General features: G+C 41.0%; 1 protein-coding gene across 1 annotated transcript in view; it reads right to left on the bottom strand.

Annotated features, from left to right (window-relative positions):
• The window catches only part of LOC126424926 (nuclear RNA export factor 1-like), a 164,196-nt gene that overhangs the window by 80,481 nt on the left and 64,007 nt on the right, over window positions 1–19,708 (bottom strand). Inside the window, exons 9-10 of the mRNA XM_050087770.1 lie at window positions 12,110–12,312; window positions 312–421 (exon numbers count right to left, since the gene is read on the bottom strand). Of these exons, the coding sequence (XP_049943727.1) occupies window positions 312–421; window positions 12,110–12,312 (313 nt within the window). The remainder of the gene's footprint in view (window positions 1–311; window positions 422–12,109; window positions 12,313–19,708) is intronic.

Below are 19,708 nucleotides of genomic sequence, written 5' to 3'. Positions count from 1 at the left end.
AGGTGTCAAATTGTTCCAGATTTCACAGCACTTGTGTGTGGTCTGGTGTCATGCTGAAGGAGAGGGTGGTCCATGTGTGGGCAAACTCTTTAATTTGTGCTGTCAGTTTTCTGAATTGTTTCTCATGCACCGGCATAGTTACGTTACACACCGCCATGTTACACACTACAATTCAGAGACTTGCATTAATATGCATGAAGTGTAATACCTCAACTGATTCTAAGAGCAGAATTTAAAAAAAAATTTGTAACATTACTTTTCAGCACGCCATGGCACACATTGGGGATAAAGAAGAAGCAAGCAGTACTAACCTTGTGTAAGTCTGTTCTTCTTTATAATTCCCACAGAAAGGATTTTTATGCAAGTACAATTCCGTGACAGGTAAAGACTTGAAGATCACCAGTTCAGAAAATGTCTTAATCTGAAAACAAATACAGATTTAAGGAACATTAAGTAACACACGCACTCATATTGGACATTAACACCTCACCTTTTTCATGGAACTAGGTGGGAATACCACAATTCATCTTACGCATCCATGGTCACTACAAAAGAATCATTAGATTTAAACATCCTGTAACTCTGGGAAGGGCACAATGATGTCATTTTTCTCAACACACAGTGAGAGAGCACATTTCATCCTTTGAGCTGCCATTTTATGAACTTCCTTGTTACCAGGCAGGTCATAGCATTTTCCACGTAACTGTTTCATATGCAACCCCTCAGTCAATTTCTTGGCACTGGATTTCTAAATAAGTTGTTCCATTAGTAAATTTACTGTTTCTTGATGACATGTAATGCCTCAATCTCAAGTCTTGTAAGTTAATTTTACAAAGAAAACAAGCTTCTGGTGATTTTCCCATAGTAAATATCCAGAGCAACTGTTCGTCAGGGTTTCTGAAGCTTTTTATAGCCAGTAGTCAGCCAATGATTGGCGGATTGTGTCATAGCGACACCCTGTTAGAAGTAGGGAGCGAAGGGAGACCTATGGAAAGCAGATGGTTTTAATTTGGCAGGCACACTGCAATTCACTGTTGATCAGGAAAGAGCATGTATGTCAACATCAGAGCTGTGTGCCGTTTTAGTAGCAGTGGAACATCAGACAACAGAGCACTGTGTGTTTGTGTATCTCAGTGCTAAATGCCGCACCTGTTGCTGCAGCGAGGCAGATATTTCTTCACAAAACGATGTTACAATGGATGATAGTTTCCGGAATAAAAGGAAACATTGTTATTAATAAGAAGCTGTTAGGTGGGAATAAAAATGTGAGGACATCTGAAAACATGACAGCTGTCAGAGAGGTAATGGTAATCATGAGTCTAAGGTGATCCACACATCAACATGTAAATACACTACTGGCCATTAAAATTGCTACACCACGAAGATGACGTGATACAGATGCGAAATTTAACCGATATGAAGAAGATGCTGTGATTTGCAAATGATTAGCTTTTCAGAGCATTCACACAAGGTTGGCACCAGTGACGACACCTACAATGTGCTGACATGATGAAAGTTTCAACCCGATTTCTCATACACAAACAGCAGTTGAATGGCGTTGCCTGGTGAAACGTTGTTATGATGCCTCGTGTAAGGAGGAGAAATGCGTACCATCACGTTTCCAACTTTGATAAAGGTTGTATTGTAGCCTATCGCGATTGCAGTTTATCGTATCGCGACATTGCTGTTCTCGTTGGTCGAGATCCAATGACTGTTAGCAGAATATGGAATCGGTGGGTTCAGGAGGGTAATACGGAACACAGTGCTGGATACCTGCGGCCTCGTATCACTAGCAGTCGAGATGACAGGCATCTTATCCGCATGGCTGTAACGGATCGTGCAGCCACGTCTCGATCCCTGAGTCAACAAATGGGGACATTTGCAGGACAACAACCATCTGCACGAACAGTTCGACGATGTTTGCAGCAGCATGGACTATCAGCTCTGAGACCATGGCTGCGGTTACCCTTGATGCTGCACCACAGACAGAAGCACCTGCGATGGTGTTCTCAACGACGAACCTGGGTGCACGAATGGCAAAACGTCAATTTTTTGGATGAATCCAGGTTCTGTTTACAGCAACATGATGGTCGCATCCGTGTTTGGCGACATCGTGGTGAATGCACATTGAAAGCATGTATTCATCATCGCCATACTGGCGTATCACCCAGCGTGATGGTATGGGGTGCCATTGGTTACAAGTCTCGCTCACCTCTTGTTCGCATTGACGGCACTTTGAACAGTGGACGTTACATTTCAGATGTGTTACGACCCATGGCTCTACCCTTCATTCAATCCGTGCGAAACCCTACATTTCAGAAGGATAATGCAGGACCACATGTTACAGGTCCTGTACGGGCCTTTCTGGATAGAGAAAATGTTCGACTGCTGCCCTGGCCACCACATTCTCCAGATCTCTCACCAACTGAAAACGTCTGGTCAATGGTGGCTGAGCAACTGGCTCGTCACAATACGCCAGTCACTACTCTTGATGAACTGTGGTATCATGTTGAAGTTGCATGGGCAGCTGTACCTGTACACGCCATCCAAGCTCTGTTTGACTCAATGCCCAGGCGTATCAAGGCCATTATAACAGCCAGAGGTGGTTGTCCTGGGTACTGATTTCTCAGAATCTATGCACCCAAATTGCGTGAAAATGTAATCACATGTCAGTTCTAGTATAATACAGGGTGATTCAAAAAGAATACCACAACTGTATTTAATGAAAGAAACATAATACAACCTTCTGTTACACATCATTACAAAGAGTATTTAAAAAGGTTTTTTTTCCTTCAAAAACAAGTTCAGAGATGTTCAATATGGCACCCTCCAGACACTCTAGCAATATCAACCCGATACTCCAACTCGTTCCACACTCTCTGTAGCATATCAGGCGTAACAGTTTGGATAGCTGCTGTTATTTCTCATCTCAAATCATCAATGGTGGCTGGGAGAGGTGGCCGAAACACCACATCCTTAACATACCCCCATAAGAAAAAATCGCAGGGGGTAAGATCAGGGCTTCTTGGAGGTCAGTGATGAAGTGCTCTGTCATGGGCTGCCTGGCGGCCGATCCATCGCCTCGGGTAGTTGACGTTCAGGTAGTTACGGACAGATAAGTTCCAATGTGGTTGATTGTGGAATTTGCAGCTCTCTGCTAGCTCTGCGAGTCGATTTTCCTGGGCTGCGAACAAAATCTTGCTGGATGCGTGCTACATTTTCATCACTCGTTCTCGGCCATCCAGAACTTTTCCCTTTGCACAAACACACATTCTCTGTAAACTGTTTATACCAACGTTTAATACACCACCTATCAGGAGGTTTAACACCATACTTCGTTTGAAATGCACACTGAACAACTGTCGTCGATTCACTTCTGCCGTACTCAATAACACAAAAGCTTTCTGTTGAGCGGTCGCCATCTTAGCATCAACTGACGCTGACGCCTAGTCAACAGCGCCTCAAGCGAACAAATGTACAACTAAATGAAACTTTATAGCTCCCTTAATTCGCCGACAGATAGAGCTTAGCTCTGCCTTTTGTCGTTGCAGAGTTTTAAATTCCTAAAGTTGTGGTATTCTTTTTGAATCAACCTGTATATTTGTCCAATGAATACCCGTTTATCATCTGCATTTCTTCTTGGTGTGGCAATTTTAATGGCCAGTGGCGTATAATTTATCTGTCTCAAAATGAACAACATTAAAATTGCTTGATAGGTTCCCGGGAATTACGCCAGATAATATTGTAGAAACCGTACAATATTTCAGTGAGACAACTGCCCGCCATCTTCAGGTGCTACTGAAGGTGCACCTGAAGATGGCAGGCAGTTGTCTCGCTGAAATATTGTGCGGTTTCTACAATATTATCCGGCGTAATTCCCAGGAACCTATCAAGCAGATGCAGCGCCAGGAAAGCCTCAAACAGCACAATATTAAAATTGTTTGATTTGTTATACAGGAGATGAGTCAAGTTGAAAAAGAAATGTAAGTGCCCTTTTTATACAAAAAAAGTAAATGCAAAAGAATGAAACACACGATGTTAGTTTGCAGGCATTACTGCAGTAACAGTTATGATTCTAATTAGTTTTACAATAACAAGCTATTGAAGCAATAAAACATAACTTACTTAATTTTCTTACATTGAAAAGTTGCAATATTTTTACAGACTTATCATGCTACAACAGACGCAATACCATTTTTAAATGTATATAGAAATGTATTTTTTTGTCTTGTTTTCAAACTGCCAATTAGTCTTCCATAAATTCTTCAGTGGGATTGTACCACTTCTCCACTAAAAGGCTGTACAGGCATAATTTCAGTGAGCCAACCTTCACGGTAAACATATTCCCACCTTTTAGTTTATTATAAATCTTGAGTCTTGGATGTAATGGTGTCTGAGCGTGAAGCTTTAATCTGTGTGTCCGCAGTTTGAAATTTTCTTTGCGATGAGTGCTGGTATTGTGGTAGCAACGGTAGCTTACCAGTATATACAGGGTGTTTCAAAAATGACCGGTATATTTGAAACGGCAATAAAAACTAAACGAGCAGCGATAGAAATACACAGTTTGTTGCAATATGCTTGGGACAACAGTACATTTTCAGGCAGACAAACTTTCGAAATTACAGTAGTTACAATTTTCAACAACAGATGGCGCTGCAAGTGATGTGAAAGATATAGAAGACAACGCAGTATGTGGGTGCGCCATTCTGTACGTCGTCTTTCTGCTGTAAGCGTGTGCTGTTCACAACGTGCAAGTGTGCTGTAGACAACATGGTTTATTCCTTAGAACAGAGGATTTTTCTGGTGTTGGAATTCCACCGCCTAGAACACAGTGTTGTTGCAACAAGACGAAGTTTTCAACGGAGGTTTAACGTAACCAAAGGACCGAAAAGCGATACAATAAAGGATCTGTTTGAAAAATTTCAACGGACTGGGAACGTGACGGATGAACGTGCTGGAAAGGTAGGGCGACCACGTACGGCAACCACAGAGGGCAACGCGCAGCTAGTGCAGCAGGTGATCCAACAGCGGCCTCGGGTTTCCGTTCGCCGTGTTGCAGCTGCGGTCCAAATGACGCCAACGTCCACGTATCATCTCGTGCGCCAGAGTTTACACCTCTATCCATACAAAATTCAAACGCGGCAACCCCTCAGCGCCGCTACCATTGCTGCACGAGAGACATTCGCTAACGATATAGTGCACAGGATTGATGACGGCGATATGCATGTGAGCAGCATTTGGTTTACTGACGAAGCTTATTTTTACCTGGACGGCTTCATCAATAAACAGAACTGGCGCATATGGGGAACCGAAAAGCCCCATGTTGTAGTCCCATCGTCCCTGCATCCTCAAAAAGTACTGGTCTGGGCCGCCATTTCTTCCAAAGGAATCATTGGCCCATTTTTCAGATCCGAAACGATTACTGCATCATGCTATCTGGACATTCTTCGTGAATTTGTGGCAGTACAAACTGCCTTAGACGACACTGCGAACACCTCGTTGTTTATGCAAGATGGTGCCCGGCCACATCGCACGGCCGATGTCTTTAATTTCCTGAATGAATATTTCGATGATCGTGTGATTGCTTTGGGCTATCCGAAACATACAGGAGGCGGCGTGGATTGGCCTCCCTATTCGCCAGACATGAACCCCTGTGACTTCTTTCTGTGGGGACACTTGAAAGACCAGGTGTACCGCCAGAATCCAGAAACAATTGAACAGCTGAAGCAGTACATCTCATCTGCATGTGAAGCCATTCCGCCAGACATGTTGTCAAAGGTTTCGGGTAATTTCATTCAGAGACTACGTCATATTATTGCTACGCATGGTGGATATGTGGAAAATATCGTACTATAGAGTTTCCCAGACCGCAGCGCCATCTGTTGTTGAAAATTGTAACTACTGTAATTTTGAAAGTTTGTCTGCCTGAAAATGTACTGTTGTCCCAAGCATATTGCAACAAACAGTGTATTTCTATCGCTGCTCGTTTAGTTTTTATTGCCGTTTCAAATATACTGGTCATTTCTGAAACACCCTGTAGGTGTTATTCTAGATGAAAATCAAAAGTTCATCAATGTATAGAGGCATACTGGTTAAAAATCTTAAAAATTTTTTGAATAGTAGGAGACATGACTCTCAGTTGGGTTATATTTCTGATGGTTTTCGTTTGAAGAAACAGAAATCTAATGTTTCTGGCTTAATTTCTCAGACCCAATAACAGACACAAAGTAGCTGCAATACACTTTTATATATATATATATATACTTCTGTGATTGTCATTAGATAAAAACGGATACAACAGGCACAGATACAGACCCAGTACCAATCCTTGAGCGACTCCTTGGCAAATGTTCTTCCAGTCCAAGAAGTAACTGTTTGCATTTGCTCTTACAATAACTCTTTGTTTCCTTTCTGTCAAATGTGATTTGCAACTAGTTCTCAGATTAGCCTAAAGGCTATGAGAAAAATGTTATACTTGGATTCAAAATTCCAACTGTATGAAATAGTGATGATGACAGTGACCTCCAACACAAAGGTTTGAAGATGACTCAAATGCACTAAATAGTGCTTACAAGTGACGAGGTACATTTTCACTTAAATGGGTCAGTTAACCCTTTCACTTATGCGGGCAAGTGTACATGTCCTGTTACACCATTCCCCAGGTGTTGTGGATGGACGTCTGAGTGCATCCTGAGCCACTGACCGCTTATTGCTGTGGACGATTTAGTTCATTATGTCCGTGAACAAAAAAGTTTTAAGTATTTATTGTAAAACGTGTATGCCTCATTGCATGCTATCATTTGCAACAAAATCTTGTTTCGATTTCTTGAATCGATTATGAGATACGATGATTGTTATGATGCCATGTTTGCTATCTGCAAGATGTGAGTGAGTGTGTGGCACCTGACTGTCCTTCAGACATAAAACCCAATAACTCAAGAACAAAATGAGATATCATTCTACTCTCAATTTTAAATATTATTTCATGTTACCCACGTTTCATTCACTATAATGTATGAGCTAAAATTAACCATACACAAGGAATCAACGTGGGTTTCGAAAATGACAATCGTGTGAAACCCAGCTCGCGCTATTCGTCCACGAGACTCAGAGGGCCATAGACACGGGTTCCCAGGTAGATGCCGTGTTTCTTGACTTCCGCAAGGCATTTGATACAGTTCCCCACAGTTGTTTAATGAACATATTTGATACAGTTCCCACAGTTGTTTAATGAACAAAGTAAGAGCATATGGACTATCAGACCAATTGTGTGATTGGATTGAAGAGTTCCTAGATAACAGAACGCAGCACGTCATTCTCAATGGAGAGAAGTCTTCCGAAGTAAGAGTGATTTCAGGTGTGCCGCATGGGAGTGTCGTGGGACCGTTGCTATTCACTATATATATAAATGACCTTGTGGATAACATCAGAAGTTCACTGAGGCTTTTTGATGATGGTGCTGTAGTATATCGAAAGGTTGTAACGATGGAAAATTGTACTGAAATGCAGGAGGATCTGCAACAAATTGACGCATGGTGCAGGGAATGGCAATTGTGCTGCGAATACACAGAAAGAAAGATCCTTTATCATTTAGCTACAATATAGCTGGTCAGCAACTGGAAGCAGTTAATTCCATAAATTATCTGGGAGTAGGCATTACGAGTGATTTAAAATGGAATGACCATATAAAATTAATCATTGGTAAAGCAAATGCCAGACTGAGATTCATTGGAAGAATCCTAAGGAAATACGTTACAGTGCACTTGTTCACCCACTGCTTGAATACTGCTCAGCAGTGTGGGATCCGTACCAGATAGGGTTGACAGAAGAGATAGAAAAGTTCCAACAGAGAGCAGCGTGCTTCGTTACTGGATCATTTAGTAATCACGAAAGCGTTACGGAGATGACAGATAAACTCCAATGGAAGACTGCATGAGAGACGCTCAGTAGCTCGGTACGGGGTTTTGTTGAAGTTTCGAGAACATACCTTCACCGAGGAGTCAAGCAGTATATTGCTCCCTCCTACGTATATCTCGCGAAGAGACCGTGAGGATAAAATCAGAGTGATTAGAGCCCACACAGAGGCATACCGAAAATCTTTCTTTCCACGAACAATATGAGACTGGAATAGAAGGGAGAACCGCTAGAGGTACTCAAGGTACCCTACCCTCCGCCACACACCATCAGGTGGCTTACGGAGTATGGATGTAGATGTAGATGTAGAAGTTTACACAATGTGTTCTTACCTCTGCAAACTCTTTAAAATTTTGTGCAATGTTTTACTTAATTTGATGCAGCACAGTAACTATGGCATGTAACAAAATGAAATTCTATCCTTTATCAAGTAAAGATATCAGATTCAATAAAGTGTAATCCACACATATTTACACTAAATTTAAGACACTCACAATAATCTGGCACTTCCACCAATCCTGCACCCATATGTGCAAGGAATAGCTGGTCTAGCAAGAGTCTAGTGTAATGCACTTTATCGAGTAAACACTGTTAGCAACTGATGAATCTGTTAGTTAGCAACTGAAAGTAACAAGACATATTTTGCGCTCTTATTTCACCTAATCCTTTGTAAAACTCTCGCTAAATGGTGACACTTTATGTTATCATACTCTACTGCAGTCCTGTTCAGGATGCGGGCGGCTAGGTGAACAAGATTGCCCACAGTCGCTTTCCACATGGCGAGTGAGCACTTGAAGTAAAACAGGACAGTCAGGCGTCATTACATAGTCCAGCAGAAGGACAAACAGTCTATTGCCTCCAGCAGAATGACCACAGTTAGATGCCATATAGACTAAGATATGAGTGTATATTCTCACACCGCAAGATTAAAGTGGAGAGTAACTCTTTTTAAATCGATGAAACGTAGCACGATGGTTGGGTTAGGAACTTCAAAGTGAAGATCAGACACAGTGGCGTCAATTTACAGCACGCCAATGCAGGATGCCTGTATTCTTATCATATGCAATGGTTTCTTAAAGTGCTTCCAAGCTCGGAAAACAATGAAAAATTTAATTTAGAGTGATATTATAATACTTTCTGTGCAAGAAGTTATGACACTTGGAAGGTAAACAGCAAGAAGAAGAGATGCAAAAATTAAAGGAAGTACTATTAAGCAATGTGGCTAAAGCAGGTTTTTAATTTTTTTTACTTTTTTTAATTTTTTATTTTATTTTATTTATTCATTTACTTTTTTTTTGGTGGGAGCACAGAAATAACCATTTGAATAATTTTTATCAACGTATTCATTATGAAAATATAGGTTGATTTTCAAGAGGAACACTTGACAAATGAACCTGCAGATCGAGTAAGTTACCATAGTGTTTTTCAGACTGATAAAGCATTGCTCAGTTCTGCTGATTTTCAGTTTGCATTGGTCATGTAGAAACTTACCTACAGTTAGGACTTACAGACCTATATAGTGTAACAGATGTGTGGTTTCATAACAAAATTAAGCTTGCAGAGTTTCATAAGTATTTTCTTCAACATAAATTTACAAGTCTGCATACTCATGTGAGCAACCTTGTGCTGCACTAAAGAGAATGAAATCTACCTGCACTGACAGGCTTCAACTCAGAAGTTCGTCTCTGAATTTGCAGCGCTAAGACAGTGGTATCAAACACTGACAGTTTAGCGAAAACCAAAATATGAACAGGAGACATCCTGTGTTTAACATTTAAATCAAACTGTAATGAAATATACGTTCTGTCCTAAAATGGCATTCTTTGTGAGGCTGCTTCAGTTGTAAGAAATATCACGTTTCGTACTTAGCTGCCCTATGTTCTCTGCTTCATCAAAATATGAGAAGAGGTGTTTGCATTTAATTGTCATTTCTCATTAATACAACTGTCTTACAGAATAAATTTACCACAAAACACATAAGTGAACTACTGTGAAGGGATACGTCTCCTTATAAAGTGACATTATTGGCCACAGGGCTCATTGCAAAGCGTCACGTTCCGAACCCATCCTCCCCCTTACACCTCAGCCCACACTGCTCCTCTCCCCACCATACGTCGCCACGAGCCGCCCCAATGCTCACCACTGTGGCTTGAATGCGAGCCGGCTCACACAAACAAATTGGTGAATGGGCCAGCTCTACTGCACTCTCGAGAGACATTTCCAGACTTAGCTTAAGTTTACTACAGTGGATAGAATTACTAATTCCAGAAACTACAAAAGTATCTTCATTACTATCAAAACATTAATGCTAAATGTCAATTAATGGTGCATCAAATCATAACAGAGAGCTACAGAAACAGAGTGAAGGTTCAGCCACTCTTTTGATTCCTATTTCATTTACGCAGTGCAACATGAATATCATGTAGTTATTAGTACAACTCCCTTAGGCTCACCTAGTTGCAAACCTCATAGAAGCCACAAACACCACACATTTGTTACATGCAGTAAACCAGCATTTCCAGTAACAGCCTTAAAGACCAGCTACTACCAGTCTGAAAACCATCACTGGACATTATACTGAGGTGATAAACGTCATGTCAGACCTCGTTTGTCCAGTGTAGTGCAGCAACTCGACATGGCATGGGCTCAACAAGTTGTTGGAAGCCCCTGCAGAAATAATGAGCCATACTGCCTCTATAGCCGTCCACAATTGTGCAACTGATGCTGGTGCAGGATTTTTTGCAAAAACTGACGACTCGACTATGTCTCATAAATGTTCGAACAATGGAAAATCCAGAATGGAATGTAACAATGTCTCACAAATGTTCAGTAGTATTCATGCTGGGTGATCTGGGTGGCAAAATCATTCACTCAAATTGTCCAGAATATTCTTGAAATGAAACGTGAACAACTGTGGCGCGGTGATATTGTACACTGTCGTTCTGAAAGTTCCATTGTTGTTTGGGAATGTGAAGCCCAGGAATGACTGAATGATTGAATCAATTAGACCAGAGGACCCAGTCCATTTAATGTAAACACAGGCCCCCACTATTATGGAACCACACCAGCTCATACAGTGCCTTGTCGACAAATTGAGTCCACTGCTTCACTCGATCTGCGCCTCACTTGAACCCTACCGTCAACACTTATCGACTGAAATTAGGACTTACCTGACTGGGCCACGGTTTTCAGTCACCTAAGGTCCCACCAATATGGTCACAAACCCAGGAGAGGCACTGCAGGTGATGTCATGCTGTCAGCAAAGGAACGCATGTCAATCGTCTGCTGCCATAGCTCACTAATGCCACATTTTGCCGCACTGTACTAACGGACACGCTCTTCACGCGTCCTACATTGATTTCTGCAGTTATTTCATGCAGTGTCGGTTGCCTGTTGGCGTTGAAAACTCTATGGAAATGCCATTGCTCTCGGCTGTCAGCCACTGGGTTGTTCGTGGTGAGAGGTACTGCCTGAGATTTGGTAATCTTGGCACTCTTTGGAAACTGCGGATCTTGCTGTTGAATTCCCTAACTATTTCCCACACATCTAGCTACAACTAAGATTCTGCATTCCAAGTCTGTAAATTCCTGTCGTGTGGCCATAATCACGTAGGGAACCTTTTCACACGAAATGCCCAAGTACAAATGACAGCTTCTCCAATGCAGTACCTCGTGTATGAGATACTAATGCCATCTGTATATGTGCATATTGCTATCCCATGACTTTCATCACCTGAGCGTAAAAGTTACTTGGTTGTCATTTTTTAAATAAATGTGGAAAATATTTTAAATTCTTCGTAATATTTTAAATTTTGTACTGCCATACTGACATATATATTTTAATGCACAAATATCGTTCAGATTACCTATAAATCCAAATCCTTAGCTAGAAGCCCCAGTCGCAGCTTCTGTTTAGTCTCTAAGGATGGAATGTTAAACCTTATTCTCCCTCCTCCCCAGTCTGACTGCCACGCTGGTAAAATGTCACTCTGTGTATGTGTTTCAGTTCTGAAGGACGTTAGCATGATGTTTCCAATCTTGTACATGTGGCTGCCGATGGCACAATGTCACAACTAAATGGTGTGTGTTTACTGTCACAGCTAAATGGTGTGTGTTTACTCTTTCCATTACTTTGTATTCCAACCATGATATTTCAATACCACATTAAAAACTACTAAAACTCTGTACACACTTGCCTTGTTGTCAGTCACATCAATTACTTTTATTGACTTCCATTTGCTGTTTTTGACAAAGAGACCGGCGAGATGCTTCAGCGACAACAGGTCGTTTCCTGCCAGACTGAGGCTGACGAGGTTCGGTGCCATTTCCTGTGCCATTTTCAGCAACTGCTGCTGTAAATGAGAGGTATCTGATGGGTCGTACATCACTTGCTGAAATTCTAAAACAAGTAGAGAAACAACAATTAATGCAAAAAAGGTATGTAAAGAAGTTTATGCCACAAAATATGTGGAAACTCCATTATTGTACAAAAACAATAAAAGAAATAAATTGCAAACACCTTTTTTAATAATCTTTTAAATTGTCAATAATATTAAATGGGCTTAGCACTTTTAATTCACCTTCAGTCGTAATGCATACATTTAATGGCAAAACCATATGATGCCGAGTCATCAGGACGTGTAAAGGCAATATCTTTTATCCGTTAGTGAACTTTACAATACAGTTAACACAAAGGAAGGGCTACAGCAGTGATCACAATTCTATTGTAGCATCAGAGAGTAAAAAAAAGGTAGGATAGTAGAACATTATACACCGAGGTGACAAAAGTCACAGGACAGCGATACACATATATAGAGATGGCGATAGTATCATGTACACGACATATAAAAGGGCAATGCTTTGGCGGAACTGTAATTTGTGCTCAGGTGATTCACATGAAAGAAAGGATGGAAGATGGCGTTTAATGCCGACATTGAGGTAATCAGAGATGGAGCATTAGCTCGGACTGTGTCAAGGATCGGGCAGGAAATCGGTCGTGCCCTTTCTGAGAACCATCCCGGCATTTTCGTGGAGTGATTCAGGGAAATCACAGAAAACAAATCTGGATTGCTGGATACAGATTTGAACCATTGTCCTTCCCAATGCAAGTCCAGTGTGTTTCATGCAATAAGGTTTCCGAAGTCGTTATGGCCACACAACGGAAATTAACAGACTTTGGACCAAGAATGAGTAGTTGGAGCTAGACGCATGGAACATTCCATTTCAGAAAACATTAGGGAATTCAATATTCCAAGATGAACAGTGTCAAAAGTGTGCTGAGAATACCATATTCCAGGCATTCCTCTCACCACAGAAACCGCAGTGGCTGACGGCCTTCACTTAACAACTGAGAGCAGCAGTGCTTCGTAGAGTTGTCAGTTCTCACAGAAAAGTAACACTGTGTGAAATAAGCGCAGAAATCAAAGTGGGATGTACAACAGATGCATCCGTTAGGACAATGCAGCGAAATTTGGCGTTCATGGGTATGGCAGCAGATGATCGACATAAGTGGCTTTGCTAACAGCACAGCATCGCCTGCAGTGCCTCACCTGGGCTCATGACCACATCGATTGGACCCTAGACGAATGGAAAACTGTGGCCTGGTCAGATGAGCCCCATTGCAGCTGGTAAGAGCTGATGGTAAGGTTTGAGTGTGGCACAAACCCCATGAAGCCATGGACCCAAGTTCAACAAGGCACTGTGCTATCTGGTGGTGGCATCATAATAGAATAGGCTGTGTTTACATGAAATGGACTGGGTCCTCTGGTCCAATGGAACCGACTATAGACTGGAAATGATTATTTCCCACTACTTGGAGCCCATTTGCAACTATTCATGGACTTCATGTTCCCAACGCAATAAGGCTGAATATTTCTGCAGGGGACTTTCAACAACTTGTTGACTCCACACGATGCTGAGTTGTTGAACTGCACTGGGGAAGAGGTGGTGTGACATGATATTAGAAGATATCACATGAATTTTGTCAGCTCAGTGTATCTACTTAGCAGTTGTTAAACACTATTTGCAATGTGTCAAAGCAAGAATAGTTACAGAACAAATGCATGGTTGTAAAGAATGCATGGCTAGTAAAAATCTAGACATCATATACAGGAAAACTGGAGAGACCTTTGAAAAAAAGAGCAGCATATGTACAAATATTAAGAGCTCAGGTGGCAAGCTAGAATTAAGCAAAGAAGGGTATGCTGAAAGGTGAACTGAATACTGCAGCAAGCTGCGGCACATGCAAAGTGGAATAACAGTCAGCTTGGCTAGCTAGCATGCTGTGGGTCACCGATTCATATCTGCACACTCAAATATATTTATCATTTAGTATTTCTAGAAGTTTCTCAATTTGTTTTGGATTATTTGATGTTTTTATACACAGCTGCACTCTCCTTCTACAAGTTCTGCTCTGTCTATATATCGGCGTCCATAATAAACGAGCTTTCAGTGCTATGTGTTATACTTCACTGATGACATTGCTTTTGATCCCAGTTACAACATGATATTGTCTGGTGGAGATGCCAGGTACTCCAAAACATCTGTATCACTGTGGCTCAAATGAGGTATCATGAATGTAATCTTCCACTTGATTGATGAAGTCTTCCTTTTGTAAGGTGTGCGACTATCCAGACTTGGCTTGTAGTAAGTCCACGGAAATGTCTTGATAACTAAAAAGACGTTTCCACGAAATTACCACATACCATAAACATCATCTGCACAGGCAGGAATCAGAATACAAACAGTACATCGTTCTTGAGGTCCATATATTCAGGAGACCCATGGACTGCAAAACAGCAGTAAGTCAGCTGCACATCAGGCATCCATCAGTGCTTTCCAGAGATACTGGTCAGGACCCTATGAACTGCTTAAAGTCCGCCCCGGTAGCTGAGTGGTCAGCGTGACAGACTGTCAATCCTAAGGGCCCGGGTTCGATTCCCGGCTGGGTCGGAAATTTTCTCCGCTCAGGGACTGGGTGTTGTGTTGTCCTAATCATCATCATTTCATCCCCATCGACGCGCAGGTCGCCGAAGTGGCGTCAAATCGAAAGACCTGCACCAGGCGAACGGTCTACCCGACGGGAGGCCCTAGCCACACGACATTTCCATTTATTTCCAACTGCTTAAAGGATTCGACTGAGCAATCAAATACAACAGGCAGGATGACAAGTTTTGTTTGCTAAATTGGTACTTTTGCTCAGTTGGGAAAGCCAGGCAGAGATTCGAAAACAACAAAGAAGAGCTCAATAGCTCGGACGAATTCCAGGCTGAATGACTTCAAAAATTTGGTGACAATCACAAGCAATTCATAATAGAAACAGCCAAAGTTCCAAGATACACTTTTCATTTGATTGATGATTCGTTTCTGGTTACCTGAACCCATTTTCAAATGATCCAGACAGATGAAATAGTATTTTCCAAAACAGCATACAAAACCATGTCAAGATTATACATATACAAGGTCTTTCAGAAAAGTATCCAACCTTTCTTTAATTTTATTTTGCAAATACCTGACAGTCTGAATCTAGCACACTTGCATGAGCCAACCCTCAACACTTACATGATGACAGTGCAGAGTTTAGGCCTGAGGTTGTATGCTGTGGCTTGTAAACATCTTAATATGCTCACATGAATTTTTCTCAAGTGAATTTTCTGCATACAAGGTATTTTGTAATATTATTTGTTACATTCTTGTTCTGATACACATTCAGATAACACTGAAGGTTGTAGTTCTTTCACATTAGTAAATTGGGAGACGACTATATCTTCAAATGAAAATATTGTTCTCACTGATCACAACAACGCAAATGAAAACGAAAGAGTCAATGTTTAAACTGAACTGGTAAGAACGATAATGTACTAAAATAATGCACTAACTAAACTATGACAGCACAACATTGCATATTTTGAGCAAAAAAATAATGTCTAATTACAGGTAGATGCAACATGTAGGCCAGGATCCCATTATAGTTTCAGAATCGCATCAAAAAAAAAGTTCTCGATGTGACATACTGATTTTATAAAAGATTAGAATGCCCCCAATCACGAATGTAAAATCAAAGTACAGCGCTGCTTGTGGAACCTGAAATAAGAATGGAGACACTGAAAGTAGATAAAGAAATTATAGAACTGTATCTAAAAGAAATGAAATGAAAGGCTTCGAAACTGACAGTTTGTAAATTCATCTCAATTTTCTGTTTTTTTGTAAATATATTGTGAATAAGTTTGGAATCATTGCTTTGTGGCCCCTGTTAGCTTCAATTTCTGGTGGTACTGGAATTGCTTCATAGACATCTACATCTACATACATACTCCGCAATCCACCATACGGTGCGTGGCGGAGGGTACCTCGTACCACAACTAGCATCTTCTCTCCCTGTTCCGCTCCCAAACAGAACGAGGGGAAAATGACTGCCTATATGCCTCTGTACAAGCCCTAATCTCTCTTATCTTACCTTTGTGGTCTTTCCGTGAAATATAAGTTGGCGGCAGTAAAATTGTACTGCAGTCAGCCTCAAATGCTGGTTTTCTAAATTTTCTCAGTAGTGATTCACAAAAAGAATGCCTCCTTTCCTCCAGAGACTCCCACCCGAGTTCCTGAAGCATTTCCGTAACACTTGCATGATGATCAAACCTACCAGTAACAAATCGAGCAGCCCGCCTCTGAACTGCTTCTATGTCCTCCCTCAATCTGACCTGATAAGGATGCCAAACGCTTGAGCAGTACTCAAGAATAGGTCGTATTATTGTTTTATAAGCAATCTCCTTTACAGATGAACCACATCGTCCCAAAATTCTACCAATGAACCAAAGACGACTATTCACCTTCCCCACAACTGCCATTATATGCTTGTCCCACTTCATATCGCTCTGCAATGTTACGCCCAAATATGTAATCAACGTGACTGTGTCAAGCGCTACACTACTAATGGAGTATTCAAACATTACGGGATTCTTTTTCCTATTCATCTGCAATAATTTACATTTATCTATATTTAGAGTTAGCAGCCATTCTTTACACCAATCAAAAATCCCGTCCGAGTCATCTTGTATCCTCCTACAGTCACTCAACGACGACACCTTCCCGTACACCACAGCAGCATCAGCAAACAGCCGCACATTGCTATCCACCCTATCCAAAAGATCATTTATGTAGATAGAAAACAACAGCGGACCTACCACACTTCCCTGGGGCACTCCAGATGATACCCTCACCTCCGATGAACACTCACCGTTGAGGACAACTACTGGGTTCTATTACTTAAGAAGTCCTCGAGCCACTCATATTTGGGAACCAATCCCATATGCTCATACCTTAGTTAGGAGTCTGCAGTGGGGCACCGAGCCAAACGCTTTCCAGAAGTCAAGGAATATGTCATCCATCTGATACCCTTCATCCAAGGTTCACAAGAGATCAGATTTTCATCCTGAAGTCATAAGCGGTGCTTTGCATACATTTTAATACACTCGGATTAATGTTTTGAGCTGAATTTGTTGTGTGAAATGTAGTTTGTAATATTATTTGTGACGTTCTTTTTCTGATACAGTGTTATACAACCAGGAAAAAGAGAAATAAAACTAAAAGAATATCTGGCTTTCAAACTGATAATTTGTAAATTTATTTTGATTTTCTTAACTTTTTACAAAAATACATGGTTCATAAATGCTGCCCTCACTGCGCTGTGACCCCTGCTAGCTTAATTTTCTGTAGGTACTGGAATCTCTTTGTACACTTTTCTCCCAACAAATACACTGTCATCTCAGGCTCCTCATCTGAAGCACTGACAGTTAAATTGCGCAACAAAAATGTTGCAATGATAATAACTGCCACAAGATTTACTCATAGTCTAAGCCCTAAACGTAAACAGGGAAATCTTATTTTGACACTCCAAACATTCTTTCAACTGCTGATCTGGTTTTCTTGTGGGCTCGATTACAAGTTGGCTCAGCTGCCATTTCTCCACAGAGTACCGGCATCAACAGATACCTACAACACTGACAGTAAATGTCTCCTAGAAGTACGCCTTCTGGATTTTCTCCTGTTTCCATCTCAGCACATGTACACACACTTTTCTAAAAATATTGCTGGTGAAGGCAGATCCTGGCCATCCAGCAACAATATTGAAACATCGTATCACAGTATCTGAGGCCACTAGCACATTTAACGAAAACCACCCGTATTGATTCCAAAATATCTCTGCACTTCCACCACCAGGAGACTTGATGGGGATAAAAGCACCAGAAAAATACGCCTTTTCATAAAAATCATGCTGTGTTTTTCTCATATTATTTTCATTAGTTCACATTTTGATGAATTCTTTCTTCACTGAGGCAATGTAGATCAATACCTTGTGCACACCTCTGCAAGCAGTTGCTACAGCTATACTAAACATATAACAAACCACCATCTAAAAGCTTACGGTAGCATGAAGTCTAAATGCATAGCAGCATGCACATTGGACTCAGTGGCTGGTTTCTTTTGGTTGATTTCAGCAAATACTCTCTCACCCTCAGTTCTAACTGCTGCACAATATTTTTGTCGAAGAGAAACCTCAGCTTACACGATTTCTCATTTAACTCCAAGAATAGGTCTGCTCTTTCACAGAATATGTGGGGAGCTTGTTGGATCTCACCGTAGTCACATTCAGTAGACTCGTCAGAATACTCAGGTATCTGTAAAGTAAATGAAAGTAAACAATGTAATTCGCATCACTTAAGGTTCCTGTACCTAGAATGCTGCCCATTACACTCACCCAGAGTGCTCAAAAAATGGAAATTACGGTATGGTTTCAAAATGTAGTGTTGTTATAATTTCCTTTATGATCTGTAGAAAAAATAGTATTTAAGAGAGAGAGAGAGAGAGAGAGAGAGAGAGAGAGAGAGAGAGAATTGAGTTGGGTTTGAACCTCAGATCTTCTGCACTAGATGCTAAAATGGAACCACTGACCCACCGATTCATTTTCACAAACACTCCTTGATAAATATTATGTTACCAAATGAGCTACTGATGCTTGCCTATGTCATATTCATAAATGTGTGTGCAGTTCTCATATCAGTTTAAGCACGTGTTTGGTAGTTAAGAATTTAAAACAAATTGTTGGTTACTGCTACTCAAAATGGGAGAGCACATTTGTAAGAGATGTTAAATCATTGTTGGCTCCTCTGAAAATCCACATACTTACCTGTTCACTGCAAATATTTTGAATATTCCTTCCTTACTATGACACTTAGGTGTCTATAAAACGCCATTCAACTAATGACACACATTAAAAGTCGTCTCCTAAGAATTGTTATGAGCTCAATTAATGTCTGCACTCATTACAACATAACCAATAATTTTCTAAACCTAACCTTAAAGAACGAAATATATATATATATATATATTTTAATCATCAGCAGTGTGGAAGTGGCACATTTACATACACTGAAGACCCAAAGAAACTGGTACACCAACATCATATCGTGTAGGACCTTGCGAGCATGCAGAAGTGCCGCAACACAATGTGGCATGGACTCGACTAATGTCTGAAGTAGTGCTGGAGGGAATTGACACCATGAATCCTGCAGGGCTGTCCATAAATCTGTAAGAGTATAATGGGGATGAAGATCTCTCCCGAACAGCATGTTGCGAGGCATCCCAGATATGCTCAATGATGTTCATGTCCAGGGAGTTTGGCAGTCAGCAGAAGTGTTTAAACTCAGAAGAGTGTTCCTGAAGCCACTCTGTAGCAATTCTGGACATGTGGGATGTCGCATTGCCCTGCTGGAATTGCCCAAGTCCATCAGAATGAACAA

Source organism: Schistocerca serialis, chromosome 10, assembly GCF_023864345.2.
Source record: "Schistocerca serialis cubense isolate TAMUIC-IGC-003099 chromosome 10, iqSchSeri2.2, whole genome shotgun sequence".
NCBI lineage: Eukaryota > Metazoa > Arthropoda > Insecta > Orthoptera > Acrididae > Schistocerca > Schistocerca serialis.
The sequence above is the reverse complement of the archived record's forward strand: the minus strand, read 5'-3'. Positions and strand labels throughout refer to the sequence as shown.